At 41.5% G+C, this 26,536-nt stretch overlaps 1 protein-coding gene across 2 annotated transcripts in view; it reads right to left on the reverse strand.

Annotated features, from left to right (window-relative positions):
- Positions 1-8,126: 8,126 nt before the first annotated feature.
- The window catches only part of ATP6AP1 (ATPase H+ transporting accessory protein 1), a 55,555-nt gene continuing 37,145 nt past the window's right edge, over positions 8,127-26,536 (reverse strand). For both annotated transcript variants that reach the window (XM_065663589.1, XM_065663503.1), the window contains 4 exons: positions 24,529-24,770; positions 23,855-23,908; positions 12,850-13,087; positions 8,127-9,543 (listed from right to left, as the gene is read on the reverse strand). In XM_065663589.1, the coding sequence (XP_065519661.1) occupies positions 9,334-9,543; positions 12,850-13,087; positions 23,855-23,908; positions 24,529-24,770 (744 nt within the window). In that variant the 3' untranslated portion in view covers positions 8,127-9,333. The remainder of the gene's footprint in view (positions 9,544-12,849; positions 13,088-23,854; positions 23,909-24,528; positions 24,771-26,536) is intronic.

A 26,536-nucleotide genomic window follows, 5' to 3' on the forward strand; every position in this document is an offset into this window, starting at 1 on the left:
TCTTCCTTCATTCTTAGACACCAATTTCATCCAGGGAGGAGTTTCAGATATTACAGTTAAGAAAAATGACTGTTAATCTTTAGCTCATTTATCTGTTGCCAGAAGCGTGCTTGGCCCAGCAACCTTCTGGCTAAACCCCTTCTGCCCCCTTGAACTTCAGAGCCCTATAAAAGCAATTACAGCAGAAATGGGTTCAAATTATGTCAGAACATGATCAAACTTTAAATTCCCTGATATATCCAATGAAGATTTTATTTTGGTATTTAAGGCAACCAAACCAACCAAACAAAGAGCAAAAACAAACAAACAAAAAAAAAAAACCCCCACCAAAAAACCCAAACTCTTCACACTGATTTCTCTCCATTTAGGTATCTATTAATTGCTATTAGACCACAAGAATTGGTAGCAGTAAGCCATTAAGGTCTAAATTCTGCCTCAAAATAGTTCAGTACACCCACAAAAACTTCTGTGGGAATCTAAATCAATGAGAAATGATGAAGCTGTTCCACTTCAGCTATATAAGTACAAATCCATAAAAGCTCGGCAAGCAAAAGCATGCCATATATTTTGTAATTGTAATACTAGTTAGCTATAAAAAGATAAATGAAGCCTCAGATTTTTCCACTCACAATTCAACTGCCTGTTTCAAACACTCTAGGGTTCAATCCTGTCTCTCTGTGTGCATTGTAACATATATGCAGTACAGCTGCAGGGCTCCCTCCTCCGCTCTCTTCCAGACACCTCAAACCCTATGGAGGGCAGCCAAAGCAGTGACTCCTGACACAGCTCACACTCAGCTCCAAGGAGTGGTTCTGAGAGAGAAAGCTGAAGACTTGGAGACCTTCCAAGACAGCCCAGCATCACAAAAGTGAGCACACCAGTAGTGGCAGGGCCCTTTGCTTTTGATGCCACCTTGTTTTTCCAGGCAAAGACTCTTTGACCACCCGGAAGTGCAAGGACTCTCACTGTCTTTAGAGGAAAAGAGGATGATCCATATTGCCCCTCCTCTTCCACATTTGCTTTTCCTCTTTTTTCACTAAGGAGAAGGATTGAGAGCACTGGAGGCCTGGGACATCCCTGTTCAAACGCAGTCTGAAGATACAGAGTCAAAGTGGCCACAGGTGGATCTTACTGCTCTTTAGGTATCTTCAGCTGTGGACAGCCTTTAAAGGTCTTTATAGCAGGATACTACACAAAGCACTCTGAGCTTGCCCTAACATAGGTTATTAGGTGAACCGCGTTCAGGCATGCAGAAACAGAAAGCAAACTGCCTGAAGTGGAGCCAGTCTGGTCTCTCAGGCTATCAGTAACATGGTCTTTGACCCTGACAAGGCACATAGATGCTTACATGTTTTGTTTTCCCCTTTTGACAGCTATAATCAAAATCCTTCTTAGATATCACTATAATGTGTTAAGACATCAGTGTTTGCAGCTATCTGCTTTGCTTCTCCGCCAGGATTTTATTACTCAGCAGTGGGAATGACAGACCCAGACAAGCATCTACATCCCAGCTACTTTAGTGAAAAATATGATATATTACATCCTGCAGTCTGAATTTAATGAACAGCTGAGGCACAGGTATACATGAATGAAAGGCACGGTATATAGGAAGAGTAACATCTCAAATCACGGCAGTATGCTGCAGTGAAAGATATCTGTTAAATAATAGCTACATTGATCACTCTGCTATCCTTGTGTATCCATATTTATCCAGAATAAATAGGATACACAAAATTATCGTTCAAACATTACATCACAAAGTCCTTATCTTATACACCTTCCAAAGTACTTTTATGAAAGCATTTATTGGGTTGTTTTTCAATTTTATGCTGCAAGCATTGTTTTTGCACATTTTTCATTAACTGAAGTTGCATATGATGTCATGGTTACTATACACCATTCAGTTTATGTTATTTCTACACAGTTAAAGGAGTATTAGGACAGACTCAAAATGGGTTTCTCAGTCTTCCACTGGACACCTGCATTGCCATTTGCAAAGCAGAAAAATACATGATCATTCAGTAAACTATGTCCTATTATGATAATTTTAAATGATATATAAACCAGTCTAAAACTAAGTTCAACCATAATAATTCAAGAACATACCAGTTCTGGGGGTTATACAGAAATCCAGTCAATGTGGAGCAGGAAACCTGTGTTCAAACAGGAGGCATACAAAAAGTTGTGGTGAAGATAAGGAAGACACTTCATTTGTGGGACATCAATAACTGATGACTTGCTCTTGGGCTCAGTCACTGTTGTAAGTCTCCTTTCCACCTACACAGGTAGGAAGACTAAGAAAGACACCGTCCCACACTGTGGAAATGAGACTGCTTACTTACAGAACCACCCCTTGGCAAGACCTCGATTCTTTCTTTTTTTTTTTTCCCCCTGCACTTCAATAATTTTTAAGCCTTTAGAAAACTGAGTTCTGGAGAAAGAGCTCTTCTGTCCCTGCTTTTGTATTTAGTTTGATAGGGAACAGACTGATCTCTACTAGCAAACTGGAGATCAGGTTCCTTTATTGAAAGATATTGGACACCAGAGGATTTTTTGGTATTTGTGAAGACCGAAGGAATTGTTTCAATTTTGCTTTTCTTTCTCACTCTTTGAATTATGTTAATTGGAAACTAATCTTCCATAACTTTGTTTTGCCCATGATAGTAACTGGTATGTGGTGTTCCTGTCTTTATCTTCACTCACAAGCTTCTCAATCTTATTTTCTCCCCCTGTCCTGGAGAGGGAGAGGAGGAGGAGTGAGAGAGCAGCCAAGTGAGTGTTTGGCAGCCAGCAAAGGTCAACCCACCACAAGATGCTAGAAGAAAAGCAGCCTGCAGGAAAAGGAGTCCCTGCCTGCCTTGTGTGGGTTTTCTCATCCTCTTTCCAATGTAAAGCTAAGATTATCACTACACTTGCCCTCACAATCACCACTGCTTGCTGAGTCTACTGCTAGTCCTTTGCCAGCACTGACCAGTATCCAGTGCTTAGGCTTCTTTGTATATTTCAGATTATTTTAGGAGTTAGCTTCTCATGGTCATTCCTTGTTTACAGCATTTCTAGTTTGCAGTGCTCCATCTGTTTGTGCTGAAATAATTACAGAGCCCTCTAATGCCTGGACACTATCAAATAATTCAGCTCATTTAGATTTGCATATTAATTATTTATCAGTCACACAGAAGGAAAGGATGAGTTTCACTGGGTCCTACCTTGTCAGATGGAGTGACCTATCTTCCTTTACTGCCTGCATAAAGATACTACTCTTGGACTATTTCTATTGCAATTCTGTTTCATTGTGTGTTACTGGGTTCCCACATGATTTGTGAGATAAGTAAAGGCAGAGAAACCAACAGACCAGGACACAATGCAAAACTGTATCAGGTCAGGAGGTTCAGATTGTAGCTTCACTTAATCTTTCCCTTCCAACAAATGACCATTCATGAATTTTTTCAAGAAATGTGCTAAATTATGGCTTCAGTGTTTAGGTCTGGGTTTTTTTCTGGGTTTAATCTTGATATTTTAGGGTTAAATTTATTAAGTTGTGCCCCAGCTTTTTGATAGTTTGATAGCTTCTGATGTTTCTTCTTGATTGTTTCATTTATTTATATATTTTAAAACGTTTTATTGATGCTCTTTCCCATTATTCCCTCCATCTCGATTAGTTTTATTTTTTTGTACTTTGTAGAGAAATGAGCCAGCAATCAGAAGTCAGTACTTCTGGCTGATAACTCCAGTGAGCTCTGGAGGAAGTCCTAAAGGCTCACACCTTCCAGACAGAGCTAATATTCTGACTGGAACAGCTCCCAGACCAGGCATGTTTCAACAAGTACACCTGTGATTAAGCTGAACTGTGAAATCAGAAGCACACAGAAATGCAAGGCCCCTGACAGGTTTCTAACTTTATTCAGAAAGGTAAACAAACACAGGCAGGTACAAAATCCTGCTAGAATTTAATAGGGCCCAACCCTATTTAAAAAGAAGGAATTCAGCCCTACTGAAACCAGTGATCAGTGATCTCCAGTCATGGGGCAGAGTAATGTGCAGCTGCAAATGCTTGTGTTGGCAGGGGGACCCCAGCAGCGCACATGGTCCCCTGAGGTGGTGTATTGGATGCGTGTCCAGGGGTTGGCAGCTGGGGTGGCCTCAGTGAGAAGAGGCCAGACCAGCTGGGTGGGCATCTACCAGCCAGCCAAGGTCAACCCGCTACATGTGGACAGAGAGCTGTTGATGCCCTTCTAAGAGGAACTGGCCATTGTCCCCAGAGCCCAGTCCAGCTGGTCCCCAGGACAGCTACAGCTGTAGGCAGTTCCCTTCCTTTTCTGCTCTTTCCCAGCACAGACCTCCCAAGGATAACCCTACCACATCCAGGGCTACAAAACGTGGCTTGAACAGTCCTTCATAGGGATATCCCAACTCACTACAGAAAGGGACCATACTGCTAGTCCTTTGCCAGCACAACGCTTTGGGTTGGAAAGGACCTTAAAGCTCATCTAGTTCCAACGCCCCCTGCAGGGACATCTTCCACTAGACCAGGTGGTTCAAAGTCCCCGTTCATCCTGCCTTTTAATACTTCCAGGGATGGGGCAGCCACAGCTTCTCTGGGCAGCCTGTGCCAGTGCCTCAACACACTCATAGTGAAGAATTTTTTCCTACTGTCTCATCTAAATCTACCCTCTGTCAGTTTAAAGCCTTTCACACTTCTCCTCCTCCTCTTCTCCAGAGTCCACCCAGGCAGGCAAGAGAGGATACAGGTATCCCCAGTATCACACTACAATCAGGACACAGCTCTAGAAGACTCTACAGACAGATAGAAAAAGCTTCACGCTCGCAGGCCCTTGTTCTCATGGGGGATTTCAACCACCCTGACATCTGTTTGAACGATGGCACTGCACGGCACAAGCAATCCAGGAGGTTCCTCGATTGTGTGGAAGACAACTTCCTTCTGCAAGTAATAGAGGAGCCGACAAGGAGAGGTGCCATGCTTGACCTTGTGCTCACCAACAGGGAAGGGCTTGTTGAGAATGTGGTACTCCAGGGCAGCCTTGGATGCAGCGATCGCGAGATGGTCGAATTTGAGATCCCCAGGACAGTGAGAAGAGCGTGCAGCAAGCTCACTGCCCTGGACTTCAAAAGAGCAGACTTTGGCCTCTTCAGGAGCCTGCTTAGTAAGGTTCCATGGGATATAGCCCTGGAGGGCAGGGGGGCCCAAGACTGTTGGTTGATATTCAAGGATCACCTGCTACAAGCTCAGTAGTGCGGCATCCCGACTAGAAGGAAGTGCAGCAGAAGGGCCAGGAGACCTCCTTGGATGGACAAGGAGCTGCTGAGGAAAATTCAAAGGAAAAAAGAGGCTTATACAAAATGGAAGCAAGGACAGGCAGCCTGGGTAGAGTACAGGGATGTTGTCCGGGAAGCTAGGGACCAGGTTAGGAAAGCTAAGGCCCAGTTAGAATTAAACCTAGCCAGGAATGTTAAGGATAACAGGAAGGGATTCTACAGGTACGTAGCAAACAAAAAACAGAGTAGGGACAACATAGGCCCCCTGAGGAAGCTTTCAGGAGACCTGGCTACACAGGATTTGGAGAAGGCTGAGGTTCTGAATGACTTCTTTGCCTCGGTCTTAACTGGCAAAGGCTCTGACTGCACCACCCAGTTCTTAGAAGGTAGATGCAGGGGCTGTGAGAATGAAGACCTTGGGCCCACTGTGGGAGAGGATCTGGTTCGAGACCATCTTCAAAATCTGAACGCACACAAGTCCATGGGACCTGATGGAATCCATCCGCAGGTCCTGAAGGAGCTGGCGAATGAAGTTGCTAAGCCACTGGCCATCGTATTTGAAAAATCATGGCAGTCAGGTAAAGTTCCCGATGACTGGAAAAAGGGAAATATAACCCCCATTTTCAAGAAGGGGAAAATGGAAGACCCGGGGAATTACAGACCAGTCAGTCTCACCTCTGTGCCTGGCAAAATCTTGGAGCACATTCTCCTGGAAGGCATGCTAAGGCACATGAAAAACAACAAGGTGCTTGGTGACAGCCAGCATGGCTTCACTAAGGGCAAATCCTGCCTGACCAATTTGGTGGCCTTCCATGATGGGGCTACAGAACTGATGGATAAGGGTAAAGCAGTTGATGTCATCTGCCTGGGCTTGTGCAAAGTATTCGACACTGTCCCACACAACATCCTTCTCTCTAAATTGGAGAGATATCAATTTGATGGATGGACCACTCGGTGGATAAAGAACTGGCTGGACGGCCGCACACAAAGAGTCGTGGTCAATGGCTCGATGTCCGGCTGGAGACCGGTAACGAGTGGTGTCCCTCAGGGATCGGTGTTGGGACCGGTCTTGTTTAACATCTTCATCGCTGACATGGACAGTGGGATTGAGTGCGCCCTCAGCAAGTTTGCCGATGACACCAAGCTGTGTGGTCCGGTTGATATGCTGGAGGGAAGGGATGCCATCCAGAGGGACCTTGACACGCTTGTGAGGTGGGCTGATGCCAACTTTATGAAGTTCAACCATGACAAGTGCAAGGTCCTACACCTGGGTTGGAGCAATCCCAGGCACAGCTACAGGTTGGGCAGAGAAGAGATTCAGAGCAGCCCTGCAGAGAAGGACTTGGGGGTGCTGGTCGATGAGAAAATGAACTTGAGCCGGCTTCAGTGTGCGCTTGCAGCCCAGAAAGCCAACTGTATCCTGGGCTGCATCAAAAGGAGCGTGACCAACAGGTCGAAGGAGGTGATCCTGCCCCTCTACTCTGCTCTTGTGAGACCTCCCCTGGAGTATTGTGTGCAGTTCTGGGGTCCTCAACATAAAAAGGACATGGAACTGCTGGAACAAGTCCAGAGGAGGGCCACGAGGATGATCAGGGGACTGGAGCACCTCCCTTATGAAGACAGGTTGAGGAAGTTGGGGCTGTTCAGCCTGGAGAAGAGAAGGCTGCGTGGGGACCTCATAGCAGCCTTCCAGTACCTGAAGGGGGCCTACAGGGATGCTGGGGAGGGACTCTTCATCAGGGACTGTAGTGACAGGACAAGGGGTAATGGGTTAAAACTTAAACAGGGGAAGTTTAGATTGGATATAAGGAGGAAATTCTTTCCTGTAAGGGTGGTGAGGCACTGGAATCGTTTGCCCAGAGAGGTTGTGAGTGCTCCATCCCTGGCAGTGTTCAAGGCCAGGTTGGATGAAGCCTTGTGTGGGATTGGTTTAGTGTGAGGTGTCGCTGCCCATGGCAGGGGGGTTGGAACTAGATGATCTTGAGGTCCTTTCCAACCCTAACTATTCTATGATTCTATTCTATGATTCTAAGAGTCCACACACTCAAGAGGAGGCTGGACAAATCCAGGGACCAGAACTGTACCCACAGTTATTGAATACAAAGATACCACTTGTGGCTGAGGTATTCCCTGAGCTGAAATGGTGGAGAATGGGAGAACATCTGCAGGAAGTAGTACTGCAGGAAGTACTCCTACATGCTCACCGTACTCATACCATGGCTAGAGATAGGATCCTGAGCTGGGTGGCCTTGTAAAGCTGTTCTTTATTTCTTATATATCATCACCATTGAACAAAATCTGTTCCAAATTTTGTTGAATCTAGAAAAAGTCATAAGAAAGCTGTCTTCTACAAATCAAATCCTTTGTAATAGCCTTCATTTCTTCTAGCTATCATTTACATGACCTGTTATGTCAGTTTTCAATTGTCGTATTCACATAACTTTTTTTGAAGGGAGAATTAATAAAGCAAGTCCAGTTGCCTCTCCTGGCAGCTAATTTTTGCAAAGAAAATGTGCCTTTCTAACACAGTTTTTTCATGTAGATCAAATGCTAGCATTCTTTGAGGGTTTGGAAAACATTTGGGAAAAATATTACAGCAGAGGGGTTACCTCTGCTAGCTACATGACAGCTTTCTTTTTCTTTTCAAGGTCAGGATTGAATGATTCAGGAGGAATAGGTTCAGACAGCATTTAATTTACCTCTTCGACTGCATAATACAAATGTGACACTCAGGAATGATGGGTAGAAACTATTGTTGGTCTACTTAAGTAGTTGATTCTGTCTTTCCTCTGTATCACCATCCTATGACATGGATCAAGATCAGAAAAGACAAAATTTTTCTCAGGCAAATGTAATTTTGTCAAAGTGATATCTTTTTGTCCTTTATTAATAGAACACGCACAGTTGTAACAAAACATTGCAGAAGAAAGAATGAAAATGTTATTTTTAGCATTTTACTATTGCTCTTTTACTATTTCCTATTTTTCCATAACATTTAATAACTCACTCTATAGTCAGATTGCCCATGAGAGGCAGTGTCTTTATTAATTACAGCAGAATCCAGCACACTCTGAGTGTTTTTTAGCCTACTAGGATCATTGAGATAACCATAAACATCCTCAGACTTAAACAGTACATTAGCACAGTGCTTCTAGTGACTATACATTTGGTTTGGTTTGCTTTTTTATGTAAACTTTGTAACTACTCCAAAGATGCCTGGAAAAGGAGGGATGCTAAGAAAATCATCTTATCTCTGTTGAGATGCTGTCTGTGCTGGCATGTTAAATCATACTTGGTTGTGAGCTTGAAAAGTGGCATTCATTGCCATAACACCAAATACAATTTTGTGACCAGATTGGACAAGGACCTGTCTTGATGAGTAATTCCATCAGCTGTCCATGGCTAAATTGAATACATGAGTTAGTGTTACTCACTGTAATTCTCACAGGCAGAAGATAACATTAGAAGGAACCTAAACCTTAATCTACACATACTCATTTGTGATAACACATCTGAATAAAGTGATGTATTTTGAAAACACTTTTCAAGACTATTTATGTAGTGGATTATACTTTATTAGTCCCGTACATTCCTGAATTGTTTTCTCAAGAGAAAAAAATGACAAGACATAGTTCAGCCTTCTTAAGATGGAGCATCAACATGACATCCTTACTAAAGAGGCTTTAGAGAGACCAGTAGTTTCAATATATAGTTTCCTATCAAATAAGTGATTTATCCTTCCGATTTATCTCTGTGTGATATCCTTTCTTTGTCAATAATAGTTAATCTGAAGGCAGTTTGTAACGGTCTAATAGCCAGATAGACTAATGACCTCTGCAGCCTCGCCTCAGACCTTTAGCACAGATGGTTGTTAATAAATTATGGTAATAACAAGTGGAAGTATTATTATTGCCAAGCATAAGGAACCTTTTTATATGTAACATAATTATCTCTTTCTGCTATGCTATCTTTTTAGGTTACACATATGAAGTAGAGAGGTTACAAAAATCATAAATATCAGATCAGAAAAAGACATAGCAGCATTAAGTTAATTCATGGCTATTCTGTCTGAGGAACTGACAGAGATGGACCTTTGGGATCATCAAATCTGCTGTTTGTTGTGAGCTGCATGATCATATGGATTCCGTATGCCAGGATCCACAATAAAACTATAGATGTCACCAAGCCCATCCAGATCCCAGGAGTGAAGAAACCTGTACAGTCACTTGCGTAGGAAAACTGGTTGTTTTCAATGTTGAAGCCTTGAATCTGAAAATGGAGAAAGGTAGACAGATTAGTGCAATTAAGCATGGAGAGTAGGCCTTACTTTCAGGATACATGTGGTAGTTACAAAAACCACACCTGTTAATTACCACTCACACTCTACTCACTTTAAAAGAGTGAGAACCAAATCCCCTGCGTAACAATTTTCCAGATCCCCTTTTCGCCCAGGAAATTTAAAGATGCAGAATTCGTTTGTCTGCAAGAAGGTTTCCCCCTTCAGAAAATTGTGTTGCTTTCAGGCAAAGTCCCAGAGGGGACATGTGGTCAGTATTGCTCAATGACCATTTAAGAACCAGGAAACTCAAAGCTCTCAAAGGCATAAAAGTTAAGCCACCAACCCTGAGAGCTTAACATTTATTGAAATCCCCTGAGTTTTTTACCGATTAACTCCCTGACAAGATGAACTCCTGAAGCCTGCTTTAAAATGCATCTAATGAAGATGACCTTTTGAGTTGAGTTTTGGTGAAAGTTCAAGCAGTTGTGAAACCTTTCTTCTCCCCTCCTTAGACATCAGAGACTTGAAAACAGGAGAGAGGACTTGTTTTATTGAGGTGTGGGATCTGTCTGTCTATTAACATATGAGACCCATAGAAGCTTTTCCAGCAGTTAGAAAAATCTGTAATATCTCTCCTTTGACTGGATTTTTGAGGTCTGCCATTGACTGAGCTCCAACCATATTACTTTCTTCAGAAAAATGAACTAATTTGGGTATCTGTTCTCTGCTTAGCCATCACCTTCTCAAGAAGTATCAGCAAACAAAATGCCTTTGAGACCATTATCCTTCCAAAAATTTTCATAAATCCAATAAAAGCATTAGAAAAATTATGAAGAAAGGCAAGACATGCCCCCTTCTACAGACACGCACCTAATGACATAGGCAACAATTCCTTCAGAATAAAGGGAATCTAACTGGTGAAAGCAAATGATGAAAGGAAAGAATTAATCTTTCTCACATAATTTTATATATATATAAAAAGAAGACTGGGATTCTTCTGCATTTACAGATTATTTGAAACGTGTGTCTAAGGAAAGCACCAAATATCATAAATCCACCAGTAAAGAAACAAGACCTTAAAACTGACTATTTTTTATAAAATATCATAGAATAATATAATAAAGTGATTCTTTTATTTAAATCACTTCCCCCACCAGGCAGTAAGCAAGGAAGTAGAAGATCATGGATTTCTGTTTTTCTTACTCCATGATTACTCTATGCTTGGCATGCTAATAAGAGAGTTTTTACTTCTTAGGAAAGGTGTTGGTACAAACACTGAAGAACTTAGTTTGTGGCTTGCATACCATGCTGCACCAGTAAGCACTCTGGCTTTCAGTTCATTTATGGCCCAAGCACCTAAAGTTAATGTGTACATAATATGCGTGTTAAGACCAATGTCTATACTTTCCAGAATGTTGATTAATAAATCTATTCTCATATGGAGAACTAAGGGCTATTTTGGTACTGTGGAGGTGAAGACAATTTTAGCAGTCCAAAACGTCTCTGGGCCTTTTAGAAGAATCTTTCCAAGTCAGATCATGGTAATTAACTTGCAAAGACTGCCTGTTTTCACTATAGGCAGTCAGACTTCTGATTAAAGAAGGATTAGAGAAAATAAGCTTTTGGGTTGGATAACTGCTTGCATAGTTTTAGAGAATACAGGTGATTACCAAAGCCTTTGCTTGTTAAGCCACCGCTTTAACAACAGATGAGAATGTGAATAGGAGTCATGAAGTGTGGTCTGAAAGACTTAGAATAAAATCAGGAAGCAGGTGATGATTTATGTCATTTATAGTGAAAGAACTGATTGAAATTCTAGAAAACAATACACACTTGTTATGACATTTACAAGAACTCTCTGAAGCACTTAGCAGATATATTTGGTTTAGAAAGGTTTTATCACTTCGGATTTAGAGTCACAAATATTGAATTTTATTATATCAATCCTATTGTGATTTCATTGGTTTTTTTCTGAAGCAGTATTATGCTTACTGAACCGTCGAGGTGAAAGCTTTAATTGTACATTCTTAAAATGCTCCCTCTACTTCTAGGCATGAGATGAAATATATGCGGCGTTCTCTTATTGTTTTTCTGAAGCTTTATCATTTCTGTGGGGGTGTTAGATTCCAGGTGGGAGATAAAAATGTGACTTCCAGCAGGATTTCTATCTATAGATAAGCTAAAAATACTTACATGTGATTCTCTAGTTTTTATGAATGTAAAAGCCTTTTGGACAGAGACTCCTGTACTGCGGAAGTTTTAATTTTAGTGTTTGGAGCAGCATCATTTGTCATGGTTACACGGGTCTGCATTTCCTGTGAATTTTTAAAATATTTTTTTGAATGGAGTTCTTTCATCATTTGAGCTCTGACAAAGCCTTCAAGTAAAATCTGTTGTTTTCATGGCTCTTGAGTGTACACTGAACATCTGATTTTTGAACTTAGAAATATTTTAGCCACAAAGAATCATAATATTCTTGATTTGAAAAGTTTTGGCAGTTTTTCTTAGCAACTAAGTGGACTCTAAACCACTAAGACACATACTAAAGAAAAGCAGTGCTTTCGGTGTCAGTCTTCTCTTTCAGTCCGTAGGTGATTCTGAGATCCTCAAAAGGACAAAAGGTATAACGGCAGAACAACCATTCTTGTAACAGCAATGAAACCAACAAAAAACTGCAGCAGAACTGGAGCAGTTTTGGTAGTGTACAGCTATGAGTGCTGACATCCAAGGCTATCGGCACTCCTAGACAACATCCCACAGAAGTTCTTTAGGTGGTAGTGACATATATAGCTCCAGAACTGAAGTGAAAAGATGTATCAGTTCAGCCTTGCCTTGGAACAAGCTATGTGAGGCTTCACTGTGCAGGTACCACTAACTACTAAGCTGTAGTTTCCTAGGTAAACAAAGTGCAAAGAATTCAAATAAAAACAAAGTAAGCAGCATAAAGCCACTCACCTAGGAGGCCCACATTTCCCACAGCAGCCCAACTTATTAAACAGGCATGTGGACTTAGTCATTCTTTGCCTGATTAAGTACATTTGGTTTTATTGGTTTTTCTTTTCTGTGGACTACATCATTGGTTTTTGTTTTTCAAAACTGTGCTTTCATGTTCTTATTGTTCAGCAACTGGCATCCTTTTTAGCCCTTTATTGAATGGATCACCTAGGGAGAACAAATTCTCTCTTACATTTTCCCTCAAGCTGAAAGTAAAGGCATTATGAATGTGTGCTGTTCAGCACCTACAATAGCAAGTAATAGTTCTTGAAATCATCTCTGAAATGGCAATGTGTACTTACTTGCAACCTGGAAATGAAAACATCCCAGTTTTTTGCCTCATCGTTGGATGGAATAAGCCTTGCAGGATAAAGATTGCTTGTTCCCACCAGCTGACAATGAGATGAATACTCTGCAGGAGCAGAGATGACAGAAACATTAAATTTAGCTAACTCTTCTCCATCTTGTACAATCTCAACTGAATCTAAAGTGGACCAGTTTCTAGCTGAGCCTTCATAGAACTTGTTGGTCATTAAAAACCTACAAAGAAAACAGAGGGGGGAAAAAAAGTCAAAATGACAGAAGGAAAAAGTATTCATTTGATAAAGTACTGGTGGTAGATAGAAGTTCACTATTGCTAGCTGCAAACATCACAGTTGGTATCTTAGCTTGGCTTCCCATGTCATTAGGATTGTTCATTAATGAGATTCTGTGAATATGCTTTTATTACTTACAGTTTCATCTCACAAGCACAGCTTTCCATAGCTGTGGCAGGCAAGAAGCAAATGTAATTTCATTCAAGGGCCTTTGCCAGTGCAGTATTTCAGCAGTTACCAACAGTTTATAATCAGTGGAGCAGAACCTGAGAGACTGTCAGTTGGCCTGCAGTGGCTCTCAATAAACATTTTATGAGGTTTTCTGAAAATTGCTTTTATGATAGGTGCAGGCATGATAACCATTCTGATTTATCATTGCAATTCTTCCTTGGCTCAGATGCCTAAATGGCAATTTCCTTCACAAATGTCTGAATTTGAGGGGAAGACAGTTTTCTCTCACTGGAGGGTAGGGAGGGGTCATCAGCTCTAGTCTCCCAGCTCATAGTGGGTAAGGCACAAATAACTATTTTCTCATTGTCTATGTGTGGTATTGCAGCTGTTTCCAGTAGTTTATACTCATGGGCTTTATATATATGTTACTACCTTCGCCGTCTATTCAGCCGCCAAATAAATGTTCTGAAACAGAAATAATTGAGAACATCCAGAAATATATCCCAGTCCTTTGCAGATCAGGACTACATCCTGGTCTTTACCACTTTTTACCCAGTTACTTTTAAGTATTCAAGTTATCTCATAAGGATAGGATAAAGTTTCTTCCTTATTGTATGCTGATTAATACTTTAACCTTACTTGGTCTATGAACGTATTGTGGAAGATTTTTTATTTTGGCTTATTGATAACCACAAAGAATTTAGAAAAGGAATCTTTTAGCAATAAAAGAGGCTTGATACAAAATGAATTATTCTGCTTATCCACAATGCGCAACACTGTATGTGGATTTTAAAATTTGGGATAATACCTAGATGAAATTATGACAGGCTTGAAAAATAAGCAGCCATCTATAAATATAGCACAAAATAGAATATTTTCTGGTCTGGAGGGCACATATGTATAGAGAATATTCTTTGTTGTAGAATATTGCTTACTTGTTAAAATCAGTTGCTTTCAGTAGCACAGCATAGACTCTAAATTCAACACAATGGCCTTAGGAGCTTCTGATTCATAGGACTTTCTAATCCTCAAGGATTTCAAAATGCTTAAAAGGAATCCTAGAACTCAATGTGTCATACAGGTGAGAAAAGGATGTTTTGCTTTATTGCATTCCTTGCATTTTAAGCCTAAACAGCTCTTTCCATACATTCAGCTGAAAGTGAAACATTCAGCATCAGCGAAAATGAAAAAAACGTTTCCATTTCATCTAAAACACATTCACAAATATTTATGGAAAATATTGTATTGCTATAGTGAGAAAGCTACAAAATTAAAACATGCATTAACTTAGATGTTAATTCCGGGAAGAAAGGCATCTGATATAGAGCCCAATCGGAACAGAATTTCCATCATGTCTCAGTACAATGCTACAGGCACTTATAAGCACAGTTATAAGCCAGTTATAAGCACAGAAAAGTTGACTTAAATGTTTGTGCCAACCACAGATGCTGGGTGTGCTCTGTACTTTTGCTGAGCAGATAAGAAAAGTGGCAAAGAAGGAAATTGTTCAAAGACTTACCATATGAAAAAACAAGTTTTGTAAGGTTATGTATGTGAGTAAAATCCAAAGTGACCACCACAGAATCACAGAATAGTTAGGGTTGGAAAGGACCTCAAGATCATCTAGTTCCAACCCCCCTGCCATGGGCAGGGACACCTCACACTAAACCATCCCACCCAAGGCTCTGTCCAACCTGGCCTTGAACACCGGCAGGGATGGAGCATTCACAACTTCCCTGGGCAACCCATGCCAGTGCATCACCACCCTCACGGTAAACAACTTCCTCCTTATATCCAATCTAAACTTCTCGTGTTTAATTTTGAACCTGTTACCCCTTGTCCTATCACTACAGTCCCTAATGAAGAATCCCTCTGCAGCATCCCTGTAGGCCCCCTTCAGATACTGGAAGGCTGCTATGAGGTCTCCACGCAGCCTTCTCTTCTCCAGGCTGAACAGCCCCTACTTTCTCAGCCTGTCTTCGTACAGGAGGTGCTCCAGTCCCCTGATCATCCTCGTGGCCCTCCTCTGGACTTGTTCCAACAGTTCCATGTTCTTTTTATGTTGAGGACACCAGAACTGCACACAATACTCCAAGTGAGGTCTCATGAGAGCAGAGTAGAGGGGCAGGATCACCTCCTTCGACCTGCTGGTCACGCTCCTTTTGATGCAGCCCAGGACATGGTTGCCTTTCTGGGCTGCAAGCGCACACTGAATCCTGCTCATGTTCATTTTCTCATCGACCAGCACCCCCAAGTCCTTCTCCACAGGGCTGCTCTGAATCTCTTCTTTGCCCAACCTGTAGCTGTGCCTCGGTTTGCTCCAACCCAGGTGTAGGACCTTGCACTTGGCATGGTTGAACTTCATAAGGTTAGTATCAGCCCACCTCACAAGCGTGTCAAGGTCCCTCTGGATGGCATCCCTTCCCTCCAGCGTATCAACTGAGCCACACAGCTTGGTGTCATCGGCAAACTTGCTGAGGGCTCACTCAATCCCACTGTCCATGTCACCGATGAAGATGTTGAACAAGACCGGTCCCAACACCGATCCCTGAGGGACACCACTTGTTACTGGTCTCCAGCTGGACATTGAGCCATTGACCACAACTCTTTGTGTGTGGCCATCCAGCCAGTTCTTTATCCACCGAGTGGTCCATCTATCAAACTGATGTCTCTCCAATTTAGAGAGAAGGATGTTGTGTGGGACAGTGTCGAATGCTTTTCACAAGTCCACGTAGATGATATCAACTGCTCTACCCCTGTCCATCAGTTCCGTAGCCCCATCATAGAAGGCCACCAAATTGGTCAGGCAGGATTTCCCCCTAGTGAAGCCATGCTGGCTGCCACCAAGCACCTTGTTGTTTTTCATGTGCCTTAGCATGCCATCCAGGAGAATGTGCTCCAAGATTTTGCCAGGCACAGAGGTGAGACTGACTGGTCTGTAATTCCCCGGGTCTTCCATTTTCCCCTTCTTGAAAATGGGGGTTATATTTCCCTTTTTCCAGTTGTCGGGAACTTCACCTGACAGTCATGATTTTTCAAATATGATGGCCAGTGGCTTAGCAACTTCATTCGCCAGCTCCTTCAGGACCTGCGGATGGATTTTATCAGGTCACATGGACTTGTGCACTGGACCTGTTGAAATCCATATGTGGAGAACACTTTCCCTTCATATTGCAACAGAGACTAAAATTTTATGTTACTTGCAGATTTATGACGATTAGCATTCTAATTAGTGAACTAGTTGAGCATGCTTAACTTAATAACACAGGCTTTTATCCTTAGCATTTTTCCAAACAACTGAGAGTGAACAGCCTCCAACAAGCACATGCTTAACTGGTACAACTATAATTCAGTAAATGATAAAAAAGCCATTCAAACAACAAAAAGCAATAGAATTACTTCATTGAGTTTAATATTTTCTCAGATGAGTAGATAGTAACTAGAATGAGCACAATATATCAAATGAATGACAAAGGGAGGAGAGTTAACAAAGATTTTATCTATCTGCAGAATTGAAAATGCCTTGGCTTTTATGGGAAATGCTGTATTCATATTAAACATCAGGCCTGACTCTTTTTGTGCCAGGTAGCCATATGAACTCTAACTGCCACCCCCTGGTACTGATCACCATCTCATGCACCCATTCATTACGAAGAGAAATAGTTCAAGAAAAGAAACTAACAGGAATTACTACTGTGTCAAAGATTCAAAGAGAAACACTACCGTCGGGTAAAAGACTTTAAAACATGGTTTTTGAATCAGTTCTATTCTGTACATGCTATAAGCAATAACAGTCAAGTACTTATCAGTATAAGTGGTGTAAATACTAATGCTCTGCACTTCCATTCGCTTTGACACTTTTTCCCAGAGAAGATGACAGACAGGTGCTTGAACAGCTGGATGTCACCAGCTGCTGAGAGAACTGACATGATGCCTCTTCCAGCAAAAACTACTGCCCGCTCCTCCCTGGTGCGGCAGTAGCTCACTTTTCTAAAGCTAGCACAACCAGAAATGCGGCACAACCACTCCCTAACAGCTCACCTCTCAGTGGCAAGTGCCAGAGGATGAATGGGACTGATGCTCTTGCTAGACAGAGGGAGAAGGAGATGGCAGCTCTTTGCATGGGTAACAATGGTCACTATTGCCCAGGTTATTCATGAGTGTGAAACATGTGCTGCAATTAAACAAGCCAAACGGTTAAAGCCTCTTTGGTAAGGAAGACAATTGCTGAAGTACAAATATGGGGAGGCCTGGCAAATTGACTATATCACACTCTCACCAACCTGCCAAGTCAAGCGCCATGTGCTTACCATGGTGGAAGCAACCATTGGATGGCTGGAAACACACGCTGTGCCCCACACCACTGCCCGGAACACTATCCAGGGCCTTGAGAAACAGATTTTGTGGTGACACGGTGCCCCAGAGAGAATTGAGTCAGACAATGGGACTCATTTCTGGAACAACCTCATAGACACTTGGGCCAAAGAGCATGGCATTGAGTGGGTATATCACATCCCCTACCATGCACCAGCCTCTGGGAAAATTGAATGGTACAATGGGCTGTTAAAAACCACACTGAGAGCAATGGGTGGTGGGACATTCAAACATTGGGATACACATTTACCAAAGGTCACATGGTTGGTCAACACCAGAGGATCTGACAACAAGGCTGGCCCAGCCTTTTACATACTGTAGGAGGGGACAAAGTTCCTGTGGTGTACATAAAGAATTTACTGGGGAAAACAGTCTGGGTTATTCCTGCCTCAGGTAAAGGCAAACTCACTTGTGGGATAGCTTTCCCTCAGGAACCTGGATATACTTGGTGGGTAATGTTGGAAGATGGGGAAGTCCGATGCGTACATCAAAGGGATTTGATTTTAGGGGAAAACAGCCAATGAACTCAATTGTATGCTGTTGCCTGCTACATAGCACTTTTATAGCCCACCAACTAGATGTCTTCAGATCACCAGCAACTGGCCCTGACTTCCCTCCAACCCTCATCCCAACAAAGAATGAACTTTGACAAAACCAGGTGAGTTCTGCGGTATCATCAGTAGGCAACAATCCAGCATTGCACACAGCATCTCCAGCTGTGAAAGACTGTCACAAGAGATGGCGCCAGACATCATGAACCAGATTAACTCAGCAGCTTTATAGGGATTGGTCCACACACTAAGGAATGATCTCTCTCTCACTTTGTTTGTGTGTGTATGTGTATATATATATATATATATGAGACAAGAGTGATGTTATATAGAAAAATGTGTGATCTGAGCATGACGTGAATGGCATGGAATAAGGGGTGGATACTGTCCTGGGTTCAGCAGTAGCAGCCATTTATCTCCTTCTTAGTAGCTGGTGCAGTGCTGTGTTTTTGACTTTCAGCCTGGGAAAGATGTTGATAACACCAATGTTTTTAGTTGTTACTCAGTAATGTTTACTCTGACCAAAGGCTTTCTGAGTCTCATGCTCTGCCAGGGAGGAGGGGAAGCCAGGAGGAAGCAGAGACAGGACACCTGACCCAAACTAACCGAAGAGGTGTTCCATACCACAGCACATCATGCCCAGTGTATAAATTGGCAGCAGAAACCCGGAAGGGCTAGATCACTGCTCAGTCAGGCTGGGTGTTGGTCTCAGATGGTGAGTGGTTGTATTCTCTTCCCTTGCTATTTCCTTTATCAATATTATCATTGGTGGTAGCAGCAGTGGTTTGCGTTATACCTTAGTTACTGGGCTGTTCTTATCTCAACCCGTGGGAGCTGCATTCTTTCGATTCTCCTCCCCACCCCTCCAGAAGCGGGGGAAGGAAGGGCAGGGGAGTGAGTGAGTGGCTGCGTGGTTCTGGGTTGCTGGCTGGGCTTGAACCACAACAAACTATTAAATCTTCTTCCACTCTGGCGTAGCTTTCTGTCTTCAAGGGATGCTCTCCTACACCTCTGTAAATGGCCTTTTAAGGAAAAAAAAAGGCAGGCAGGGCTCTAAGCTCTGTACCTTCCGACCTCTTTGCCCTGCTTGTGTCCTGTTTATTGAGGCAGACTGTAATCTTACCAAAGAGTCATCTTGAACAAGAAATGGAATCAAAGTGAAACAGAAAGGGAAAACAGAGGTTGCAATGTATCTCTGTACATTTTAGAAGCTCTTGACAATAGACATGCTGAGATAAACAAGGTGAAAAAAGTGTTCCTGAATCTTGAAAAGATCACTGGGCTTTTCTGTTTCGGTTGAGTATATCATTATTTGCATGATACACCATGCAATATTGCATTATGGTAGTTAACAGAGGCCTAAAGTGATGCAACTGTTTCTTAAATCAGGAGATAATCAAACAGAAAACAGTACAAATAACGAGGTGTGTCTTTAGCAGAAAGTTTTCTTCATAAAGGCTTCTGAGGTGTTATGAGTTGATGCTAGCCAGCAGCCAAGTATCCATGTAGCTGCTTGCTCAGTCCCTATTGCAACAGGGCAGGGAGGGAGAATAGAAATAGCAAAAAATGACAAAACTCATGGGTCAAGACAAAGACAGCTTAGTAACTGAAGGAAAGAGGGGGAAAAAAAGCAGTACAGAAAAAAAACACCTCCCACAAGCAGGGCAATGCACAATCGGTGCCCAAGATTGCTGGAAGCCACTCCCCACCTTCTTCCTCTTCTATCTTTTAGTGCTAAGCACCTGTGTCAAACATAATCAGTTTAGGTATTTTTTGCGTCTAAGTGCCCTGGGGGCCTATTAAAAATTAGATCACACCTAACCCAACAGAGTAAATCAAATTCTCTTGCAAAACACAGCCAGACTATGCTTCCTTAATTACTTTCTGGTCATGAGAGTGATCAAAACTCCATCTGCACTCTTTTCAAGTCTCACCTATTGTGGAGCCTGAGTTTCTTATCCCAGCTTCAAAGGGCTGTTTATGTATTCTGGTGTTTAATTATAATGTATTCAAGTAGACACAAGTCAAGAGAAACTTTGCAAGTATTTCTGCCTTTACTACAATAAGCTCGAAGGATGTAAAAAAAAACATTCCAGAATAGGAGAAAACATGAACCATTCACCTTTTGTACTGATATTCTCTTTTAATTTACAGGCAGTGTGTCTGCAGATTTGCTTCAAATTTCTTCAGATGCACCTCAGATTCATGACCACATTAAAGTTTTCTTCCAATAATTAATTAAAATGGTAAGATTTTAGAATACGAACTACTAAACGTAAGTCTGAATAACCCTCATTAAGTCCATAAACAGGTACTGCACTAACATCACATCTGATCTTATTATGCCTGCTGGAGCAATCAAAACCTAAGATAAATGTTTCAATTGCCAAAGTATTTTGCTTCTGCATGAGCATCCTAAGGCTGTAGTTACCTGTTGTATAGTTAAGCAAGACCTGTTGACTACTTTAAATAAAACAACTCCTCTAAGACCTATCAATTAACTTGGTTGCTAGTTTTGCAGCACAGTGTCATGCTCCACAGGATTTTCAAGTGCTTTTTGATTGCGATTTTTCTTGGAATTGAAATTTTACTAGAAAGCGTGGTACTATGCTGATGATGGTCACATTCAGGACAAATGTAGAAAGCAACCAGATTACAGGAGAGCAGCTAAGACCTGCGTTAGTATGAGTAAAGATGCAGAACAAGAATCTAGGGCACCGTTTTGGTGGGTCTGTCTGTACAAGAGTGAAGCAGACTGTAAACAGAGGCACCAGGGCAGCACCAGAGAAAGCTGTATTTTGTGTCTTGGAGTAAAAGCAAAGACCCAATTTGGGCAGAGTTTTAGTTAGAGAATAATATTTTTTGAATAGAATCCAAGGAAAAATTTTCCTTAATCCCCCATGGTGTTCAGGGAAATGCATGTCCTTTGATAATTTACAGTACTGAAACAAAAAAATGCTTGACTCCATCACTAAAGACACAGCTAAATAAATCAGTCAAAAGAAGGTAAAAATACTATACTAACAGCAATCTTATCTGTATATTATGTTCTTTCACAAAGTTCTAGATGCTTGGTGTGGAGGGGAGATGTTAAATAACAAGGTAAGTTTGGGTTTTGACACAGATCATGGTCTCTGATGATGACTGAAAGTGTCTATATGCACTCTAATTATGGTGTCAAACTCATAACTGATTCTGTTCAACCCAAGACCTTCCAAGTGTCCTTTTACCTAAATCTAGAATGTTCTTCAATCTCAGTTTTAGTAATGGTATTTATTCCTTCATGCTTACCAGCTTGATGTCATGTGCCTCTTTTACTCTCCTATCAAAATATCGTTCAAGCTGTGATTACCTCCTACATTACTACTTTAATCTTCCTCTCTTTGGTTTCCTTGGATTTCAATTTCTCTTTTTCAAGATGTCAAAAGTATTTTTAGATGGCAAAAGTCATTTGTCTTTCTGCTGCCCGAGCAAACATCTAGTTCATCCTCTTATGTGCATACATTTACTTCAATGCACGTTTTCTCGCCCAAGTTCTTCCCAAATAAATTTAAGCAATTACCAAATGTAGCTAAATGACAAGAGCATGCCACATTATTTTTGCCAGTGCTTAAGAAAATAATTTTAACTGCAGTTCCTGCTGCTGAGGAAAGAACTGAGGATTGTGGACCAGCAGCTATATGGTAGCTCTCAGACAGTAGCAGATATTTTCCCAATCCCTAGAACCCACAAGTGAGAGCAACAGCTTCAAGTTCTCAAAGGGTGGTGGTGAATGGAGATAAAATCCAGTTGGTGACCAGTCACAAGTGGCATATTTGGGCCAGTTATGTTAAATATCTTTACCAATGAACTGGACAAAGGGTTGAGTGCACCCTCAGTATATTAGCAGACAACACCAAACTGGGCAGGTGTGTCGATCTGCTGGAGGGTCTGCAGAGGGATCTGGACAGGCTTGACTGATGGGCTGTGGACAATAGTATGAGGTTCAGCAAGGCTCAGCACTAGGTCCTGCACTTTGGTCCCAATAACCCCATGCAATGCTACAGGCTTGGAGAAGAGTGGCTGGAAATCTCTAGCAGAAAAGGACCTAGGGGTGTTGGTCAACAGTGGCTGAACATGAGCCAGCCTGTGGCCAAGAAGGCCAACAGCATCATGGCTTGTATAAGAGTGTGGCCAGCAGGACTAGGGAAGGGATTGTCCCCCTGTACTCAGCACCAGTGAGGCTGAACCTCAAACACTGAGCTCAGTTTTCGGCACCTCACTACAAGAATCATAGAATTATACAACGGTCAGAGCTGGAAGAGACTCTAAGAATCATCAGGTTCTAAATCCCCTTCCACTAGACCAGGTTGCTCAAAGCCCCATCCAAACTGGCTTTGAACACTTCCAGGGATGGGGCAGCCACAGCTTCTCCGGGAAACCTGTTCCAGTATCTCACCACCCTCATGATGAATAATTTTTTCCTAGTGTCTAATCTAAATCTACTCTCTGTCAGTTTAAAGCCATTCCCCCTTGTCCTATCTCTACATGCCCTTGTAAAAAGCCCTTCTCCAGATTTTTTGTAGGCCCCCTTTAGGTACTGGAAGCTGCTCTAAGGTCTCCTCAGAGCTTTCTCTCCTCCAGGCTGAACAAGCCCAACTCTCTCAGTGTCTCTTCATAGGAGAGGTGCTCCAGCCCTCTGAAAATCTTAATTGCCTCCTCTGGACTTGGTCCAACAGGTCCATGTCCTTTTTATGTTGAGTACACCAGAACTGCACACAATACTCCAAGTGAGGTCTCACAAGAGCAGAGTAGAGGGGCAGGATCACCTCCTTCGACCTGCTGGTCACGCTCCTTTTGATGCAGCCCAGGATACGGTTGGCTTTCTGGGCTGCGAGCGCACACTGAAGCCAGCCCATGTTCATTTTCTCATCGACCAGCACCCCCAAGTCCTTCTCTGCACGGCTGCTCTGAATCTCTTCTTTGCCCAATCTGTAGCTGTGCCTGGGATTGCTTCAACCCAGGTGTAGGACCTTGCACTTGTCATGGTTGAACTTCATAAGGTTGGCATCAGCCCACCTCACAAGCGTGTCAAGGTCCCTCTGGATGGCATCCCTTCCCTCCAGTGTATCAACTGAACCACACAGCTTGGTGTCATCGGCAAACTTGCTGAGGGCGCACTCAATCCCACTGTCCATGTCAGCGATGAAGATGTTAAACAAGACCGGTCCCAACACAGATCCCCGAGGGACACCACTTGTTACTGGTCTCCAACCGGACACTGAGCCATTGATCACAACTCTTTGTGTGCAGCCATCCAGCCAGTTCTTTATGCACCGAGTGGTCCATCCATCAAATTGTTATCTCTCCAATTTAGAGAGAAGGATGTTGTGTGGGACAGTGTACCTTAAAGTATGTTTGCCTACACCACTTTTTCAGACGTTTACCTGAGCATATTAATATATTCTCTCTATAAAGACTGTGTTGTTGTTCTCCTGCATAGTAACTCTTCAGAACAGAAAGGAAATTGTAATTTCAAAACAACTTTCACTTAACTCTTTTTCTTGTTTTGCTCCTAATTTACAAACAGGTTTTGTACATCACAAAGGTCTACTTAAGAATAAATCATAACTTACCTTATCTCTAGGCTGCTGACTCTATTCACTGGCCTTGTGTATTTTAATGACAGTCTATAAGAAACAGATTTTTAATGTTACAGTAGTCAGGTTTAGTTAGATCATTGTGACATTTCAAGCAGAGGAAATATTCTAAATCAACAGGTAATTACAAAAGTCATATAGCAAAGGTTCAGTACACAGAAAAATACTTCTAAAGGGTTTTTTCTTCACCTAGGAGCAGGTGCTTCAAAGTAAAGGAAAACAGAGATCATGTTTCATTAATGTACTTCCAGCTGAATTACTACCCAGTAACTGCCATTACTTCCCTTCAAGGGAATTTTGCAATGAAATTACGGTCTCACTAATGCCAGTGGAGATTTCTGTGACTGTGAGATTGGGCACAGGGAAACATGTTTGGACCAACATAAACCAACAAAGAAGTAAGAACTGTAAGAGGGAAAAAGTTGTGAAAATAAGGGGCTGCATCTGAACAATTTTAGTGGTCTTGACTCCATATTCTAAGAATATCCAATTTAGTTTTGCTTTGGGTTTTGCTTTTTTCTTTTTTTTTTTTTTAAATTTGGATGCTTTAGAAGAAGAAAATTAAAATAAGTATCAACTTGACATGCATCATTTCTGATTAATTTTCAGAATCACACGTATTATGATATGAAATTTCTTGTGCTACTCACGTTGTATTGCTGTCTGAGCACTCGGAGGAAGAAGTATCCACAGTACGTGTTACAAATGTTGCATTTGTCAAATCTATAAAATCTGAACTGCTGGTTTTGAGGCTGAAATTACTAGCGTAAAAAAGGATGCATATATCATTCCCAGTGGTCACATTCAGGGGAGAATATGATGAACTGTCTTCTTCCTCAGTGGCCATTAATTGTCGTCTTAATTCCCCCACTACTACAGCTCTTCTAGAAATCTGAAATGACAGCACATTAACAATTCATCTCCTTTGTAAGAGATAATATCAAATGACCACACACTTTCACCATTCTGCTCCATGACCACCCACCCTTCTTAAATCCTAAAACAACCCCAATATTTATTATTGCCTGTCTACTTAATTGGCAATATGGAGGCTAATAAAGTGGTGTTAACCTAGGTTCCCATGGTTAGGTGTCCATAATGTGAATACAAACACAACTGATATTAAGCAAATTAATGTAAACCCATGTTGTTAATGCAGACTTAATGTAGCAGTATGCTTTAGTGCTAACAGGTTAAAGATTTTAATTATTTTTTCTTTTTTTTGTCAGAAGAATGTTAAGAAAGAAATTAACTTTTTTCCTGAAATAAAATCACCAGAGAATTTCAGCTTGCTAGTTCAGTGACCATCTTCCCTTAGTAACAATGACAGTTTTTGTACTCTTCTTTTTAACAAGCGTGAAAGCAGCAGCTTAACTACCAGTGTTATATTTAGCCTCTTCTGATGTCTTCTGGAAAAAGATCTATGCTCATTTGGCTGGTGTGATGAACTCCTATGGGGCTTCTCTGCATATACACTTTTGCTTTTAGGAGTTTTCAAGGAATTCCCTTTAATAGGTAATGTTTTTTTACAAATGTGCCCAGGGCATCATTGGTAAAACAGCCCTATTGCTATTAACTGTAAAAGCTAGCTGACCTTTTCAGATGATAATTTAATCCTGTTCATATCTTGTTCTTCACTTCTTATTCTGTTCATATCCAGGCTATTCCATTTATTTTTAAGACCTATTTCAGCTTTATAACTTTGTATTCTACAAGTGGCCTCTACCCTTGGATAACTTCGGGATACAATAAATGAGAGGCATCACAGGGGTTACCAGAGCAATAATTATGTGGAGCAATAGCTTGTAACCCCTTTTAGCAGGTTTAAATACAGGCAAGGACTATTTTCCAGTCTGAAACAAAGGATCTAATATCACTTTATAACCTGCCTGTGGAGAGAAGCCCCAGAAGATATTGTCACTGTAACTGCTGCTCTCAGGCCATCTGTTATATAAATGCAACTTTGCAGATACCTCATCCTATGAACAAAGCAGAATGGACTGAGTTAAAAACCTTTGACTAAACACTCAAATGAAGATTGCAATCTCCCTCTCCCATACATGCATACTTTATGAATTTCTTTTTAATTCAGAGTAGTGCCTTTTGAAGTGCATCAGAACATGCATTATTTTAAATGAATACCATTTTCTTTAAAAGAAGAGTGTACAACAAAAGAAAATATTCAACTTTTGATATAAAACTTTTAATCTTCCCTTAGGCTCTCCCGAAATGTAATCATTTTATTTCAAACTGAGAGGAAGAGATGAAGTCTAAATTATATCCTGTCTAACAATTGACTTCACTATGTGGGCCCTATGTATCATCTAAAGAGGGCTTTAAAATCCGCCTGCTAATAGCTGAAAACAATGCTGCATTGGAGACTGTGGTGGGCTAACTTGGGGGATTAGGTTTAAGTATCTTAAAATAAAAAGAAAGCTATTAAAATATAATCATGAGACTACAGCTTTATTTCTCTTACTCTGCTGCCAGTACTTTGTCATGAGGCTCTCACATAAAGATTCCCTTCAGTCACTAAAAAAGCATATGAACCAAAAGAGTGTTTGCTTGTGAAGAAGAGGTGTCAGGAACTAAGAAATACGCTAGTTTTCCGCGATTAAACCTGTTTCAATAAATCTACCTGTGCTGAAGAAGGAAGGC

This window comes from Lathamus discolor, chromosome 1 (assembly GCF_037157495.1).
Source record: "Lathamus discolor isolate bLatDis1 chromosome 1, bLatDis1.hap1, whole genome shotgun sequence".
Taxonomy (NCBI): domain Eukaryota; kingdom Metazoa; phylum Chordata; class Aves; order Psittaciformes; family Psittacidae; genus Lathamus; species Lathamus discolor.